The sequence below is a fragment of the Quercus suber genome, unplaced genomic scaffold (genome assembly GCF_002906115.3).
Source record: "Quercus suber isolate HL8 unplaced genomic scaffold, Cork oak 2.0 scaffold_42, whole genome shotgun sequence".
NCBI lineage: Eukaryota > Viridiplantae > Streptophyta > Magnoliopsida > Fagales > Fagaceae > Quercus > Quercus suber.
The window spans coordinates 1,629,364-1,635,021 of NW_027069507.1; the positions used below are offsets into that span (position 1 = coordinate 1,629,364).

Consider the following 5,658-nt stretch of genomic DNA (forward strand, 5'->3'; position numbering starts at 1 on the left):
ATAAACCCCACATATGTGCTCCTCAACCTCCTATGAGGAAAACCCAGAAATCCGGTCACCCGAAACCCAACCACGCACCTCCACGCGCAGCAGTTGGCTCCAGAAAATACCCACGCGCCACCACAAATCTCGAATCTCGGATAGGATTATGACCACACGGGCCGCTTTGTCGGACTCGTGGCTTGCCGATCTGCAAAACCCGAAAATTCCGACTATTATCTTGCTCACACGTGCCTACACACGCCGTCATGCTTCTGGATCTACTCCACGCGCCGGTGGACTTTGCATGCTCCAATCACGCGCCGACCCCTGTTATGACGTCATCAAAAAGGCCACGTCAATTGCAGCCACGTAAGCACGTCCACATTAGCCCTAGTCCATTTCAGCGACATGTTATAGGATGATGTCAGCGGCTCTGCTGCCCGATCCGTGACCCGACCCGGAAACCCGAAATAGACCCGAACAAGTATTTGTTGACTTTGACCCTGTACTAGTTGACTTTGACTTTTTGCTTTGACCTTTGACCAAAAGTCAAAGGTTCCAAAATGGCATATCTTGCTCAATTTTTCACGTAGATTCCGATTTTGGACTCCGTTTTTTCATTTGAAACTTTGAAATTGGTCAATTGGCATATTCTTTATTGTGGTTTCTTCAAAGGCATTCTTCAAGGCATCTCCAAGTGATCTTCTCATGCTTATCCAACTTCAAGCCTTCATCGAACTTCCGCCTTGAGTTTGAGGGAGAGTGTTAGAGATATATATTAGACATATATTAGCCTAATGTAATAGCCCAAACCCAGTCCTACTTGTACTAGTAGTCTAGGGTTTAGTCGCCTATATATACTCATATTAGGGTTCATTGTAACATAGGTTATTGTACTACACTCTTATATAATAAAGATGTAGCCCTTAAGGGATTTCTCCGTAGATGTAGGCCGACAAGGCTAAACCACGGAACCTTCGTATTCTCAGTGTTCCTATTCTATACTTTCTCTTCTGCATCCATTCTAGCATATACATCATAGTATCTCATATCGCATTTGCTAATAATGTTATTTAACAGCTTTCAAAAGCTAAATCCTCTCTACAAAGGAAACTCATTATCAAGAAAGATGAAATGTTATATTATTGTAATAGCAGATAACGTTCAATACCGTCGGCTAGAAAAATGATAACAATTGGTATACCATCATAAATAACAACAATGGGAATATTATCATGAATAATCTCTTTGCTTACTGTACTAAGAAATTATCTTGAGATATATATATATAGGTGAAGAAAACATAAAAGGATACTCAACCAGCCTATCCCATTGACTTGGTAAAAGCCAGTTACTAGATTTGATTTCTAGTATTTACCACCAATCAGCTGTGAGTTCAAGCCACTTTGTTAACTTGTTATTAGCTTTGTCATTCTTTTGCTTGATCTTGCTTCAAAAAGCTTTCAAAAGCCAAAGTTGATCGATTTCTTTCTTGTTTCTCTATTTGTCTTTCCCTATATTTCTTTCATTAAAAGTTGGCAGCATGGCTGACTCGTTGATGGGAGAGGCAATTCAGGTGCTGTTGGACAATTTGGCTTCCAAAGAAATCACTGACTTCCTCCAAATTCATGAAGTCGACAATGGATTGCTGGAGAAGTTTAAGCCAAGGTTGCAGTCTGTTACTTTGGTGCTTAATGATGCTGAGGAGAAGCAGGGCAAGAGCCAAGAAGTCAAAGCATGGCGAGATGAGCTTCAGGATGTTGTCTATCATATTGAGGATCTCGTAGATGAGATCTCCACTGAAGCTCAGCAACATGAGTTTGATGCAGAATCTCATAGCGAGATTAGTCCAGTTGGGGGGGATTCATTTATTAGGCAAGTGGGTTAAGAGCAACAGAAAGGGGATAGAAAAAAAGATGGGGCAGATCCTCGCCAAGATAAAATCCTTAGCCAAGTGAAGAGATGAGCTCAGTTTGAAGAAAAGAATACAAAATGAAATGAAACAGTCTCCCAGCATGCCCACATCTCCTTCTGTTGATGACTCTGAAGTATTCGGGAGGGATGATGATAAAGAAGCAATTTTTGAACTGTTACTGTCAGATGATGCAAGTGGTGAAGAGTTGTCTGTGATTCCAATTGTGGGTGAGGTTGGGATATGCAAGACTGCCCTTGCTCGGCTCATTTACAATGATGATAGAGTTAGAGAACATTTTGAATTCAAGGCCTGGGCTCATGTTTCAGATCATTTTGACATGTTCATGATGACAAAGGCAATTTTTGAGTCATTCACTATGCAATCTTGTGATCTCAAAGATCTCAATTTGCTTTAAGTTAGATTGCAAGAGGGTGTCCGGGAAAGAAATTTTTACTTGTTCTTGATGATGTTTGGGCTGAGACTTACCACAACTAGGAGTTCTTACTATCTCCCTTTGAAGGAGCTGCTAAGGCAAGTCGTGTTATTGTTACCACATGCATACAATCTGTTGCATCAATGGTGGGCACTGAAAGTGCTTATATTATGAGAGAATTATCAAATACAGATTGTTGGTCATTGTTTACAAAATTTGCTTTTGGAGACCAAGACTTGAATTCATATCCAGAACTAGGAGTTATCGGTAAAGAAATCGTAGAGTTGTTTGGCGGTTTGCCACACTTGGGGCTCTCTTGGGCCTTAAGCTACAAGTGGAGGAATGGGAATCTGTACGGAAGCGCCTAATAAATTTTCCAAGTGAAAAACGTGAGGTTCTTAGTCCATTCAAACTGAGATATGATCATCTTTCTGTACATCTAAAACGATGCCTTGCATATTGTTCAATATTTCCCCAGGAATATGAATTTGAGAAAAAGAAGCTAGTTCACTTATGGATGGCAGAAGGATTTTTGCAACTTCCTGGAGAAAATCGAAGCATGGAAGAGACTGGCGATGAATACTTTTGTGAATTATTATTGAGGTCTTTTCTTCAACGATCAAATGGCAATAAATCAAGTTTCATGATGGATGATCTTATGAGTCACTTAGCCACTCTTGTTTCTGGGAAATTTTGCTTCAGATTGGAGTATTATGACACCTCAGGCATGACTGCATGGACCCGGCATTTGTCACTTTTCAGATGCAAATATGATTGCCCAATGATATTTGAGGCCATCGATAAAGCCAAGTTTATAAGAACCTTTTTGTCACTAGATCATAAATCAAGTCATTTTAGCAGTATTAAGTTATAGAATTTGTTGTCCAAACTACAATTCTTTCGAGTGCTTTCTTTATCTCACTATCATATTACCGAGCTACCTGTTTCAATCAGCAAGTTGAAACATCTACAGTATATGGATCTCTCTCACACAGCAATCAAGATTTTAACCGAAACTGTATGTGCTCTATACAATTTACAAACATTGATATCGTCAAATTGTCATTATCTTACTAAATTGCCAAAAAACATGTGGAAGCTTATAAACTTGCGTTATCTTGATATTATTGGAACTGACTTAAATGGGATGCCCAAAGAAATGAGTAGATTAGGAAGTCTTCAAACACTTTCTAACTTTGTTGTCAGCAAAAAAAGTGGCTCAATAGTCAAAGAGTTGGGGGGCTTCATGGAACACTTTGAATTTCAAAGTTGCAGAATGTGGTCTCTACAAAAGATGCAGCTGAAGCAAGCTTGGTAGAGAAGACACAACGTGATGAGATATTGTTGGAATGGAGTGGAGACATTGTTGATCCTGAAAATGATAGAGATGTGCATGAACAGCTTTTGCCTCATTCAAATTTAAAGAAGCTGAGCATTAGTTTCTACTGTGGTATGAGATTTCCAAGTTGGTTGGGGGACTTTTCATTCTCTAACATGGTTTTCCTACGTCTAAGCAGATGCAAGAATTGCTTATACTTGCCACCACTCGGACAGTTACTAGCTCTAAAAGTACTTATTATTGAACAGATGGATGGAGTAAAGAGGGTAGGTCCTGAATTCAGTAGGATGGATAAGCCATTTCAGTCTTTGAAAACTCCAACATTTGAGGGGATGTTGGAATGGGAAGAATGGGTTTCATCTGATGTTGAAGGTGAAGAATTCCCTTGCCTGCAAGAGCTTTCTATACGGAGATGCCCCAAGCTGAGGGAGAACTTACCCAAGCAATTTCCTTTAATAGAAAAATTTGAGATCTCTGAATCTCAAGAGCTTGTGACTACACTTACGACACAGGCCTCAATTCACAAAAGGCTTTTACACTATCACGATAAGGTTATGTTCATGAGTGATGATAAAGTTGTGTCATTCTCTAAGAAAATGACCATCTTTACATCTGAAGGTGTTGTAGAATCCTCATCGCCCATGACTGAAGGTGCTACAGAATGCCCCGTGACTCAGACTCAAACCTCGAACAACCAAGATGGAATGCAAGGCCTCTCCTCTTTTGAAAGCATGAAAGTTTCAGAAATATCACAACTGTTGGAATTGCTGTTAGGGCTGCAAAACCTCAAAATTGAAGGATGTGATACTCTGGAGTTCATACCTAAAGAAGTGATGGACAGAATATCTTCTCTCCAACATTTGTATATCATTAATTTCTGTTCTCTCAAGTCCTTTCAAGGCCATCCACCTGCTTCCTTAAAAAGTCTTTATATCCAAAACTGCAAGGAATTTAAGTTTCTCCCACCTGCAGAGAAAACAGACCAGTATGAAGAACTTGAATATTTGTGCATAGGGAATAGTTGTGATTCCCTGATATCCCTCCCATTAAGCTTCTTTCCAAATCTTAGAACTCTTTCAATCTAGGATTATACAAATCTAGAATCCCTTTCAATGCCAGAGGAAATTCAGGAAAGACCCACGTCTCTTGTGGCCTTGGAGATTAGGGATTGCCCTAAGATAGTGTCTTTTCCAAAGGGAGGATTGCCTACCCCAAAACTGACATCCATTTGGTTTTCCAATTGCAAGAATCTTAAGGAACTGCCTCATCAGTTGCACACACTCAATTCTGTACATTCAATGTTTATAAATAATTTTCCAGAACTTGTGTCACTTTTAGAAGCAGGTTTGCCTTCAAACTAAGTTTACTCAGTATCACTTTCTGAACAAACTCATGCTTGGGAAAGAGTGGGGTTTGCATTAGCTTGCATGTCATATTCGGTTGGAGATTGAAGGTGGATGTAAAAACGTGGTGTCATTTCCAAAAGAGAATTTACTACCCAACAGTCTCAAATCTCTACGCATCAGCAGACTTTTTGAATCTCAGATATTTGAACTACAAGGGGCTTCAACATCTAACTGGTCTCAAGACTTTGGAGATTAGTTGCTGTAACAAACTCCAATCCTTACCAGAAGAGGGTCTTCCATCCTCCCTGTCTTTTCTCTGCATCAAAGAGTGCTCTTTGTTGAAATCAAAACTCCAAAATAAGACTGGAAATGATTGGTCCAATATAGCTCACATCGCTCGCATTGAAATTGATGAGGAAGTAATCTCATAAGCAAGTCTTTCAGCAAGGTACCTTTTCTACATTTAGATTAATGACAATTTGAATTGCTAGACATAAATTCAATTTACTGTACATTGTGAAATAGCTATTTCACTTGCTAATAATCTTTTCTTTCTATCCTGCATAATCTAGGGCTATTTTGAAGACTTGTTAGGCCAACAGCAATTGCTCAAGTTTCTACATTAAGTTCCTCTGCAATTATT

At 39.4% G+C, this 5,658-nt stretch overlaps 1 protein-coding gene across 1 annotated transcript; it reads left to right on the top strand.

Moving 5' to 3' along the window:
• Positions 1-1,997: 1,997 nt before the first annotated feature.
• On the top strand, positions 1,998-5,446 carry LOC112031022 (putative disease resistance RPP13-like protein 1). Its single transcript, XM_024063727.1, has 5 exons — positions 1,998-2,252; positions 2,809-3,140; positions 3,285-3,348; positions 3,606-4,654; positions 5,215-5,446. Exons 1-5 carry the CDS (start codon positions 1,998-2,000, stop codon positions 5,444-5,446), a joined length of 1,932 nt encoding a protein of 643 aa, XP_023919495.1.
• Positions 5,447-5,658: the final 212 nt, after the last annotated feature.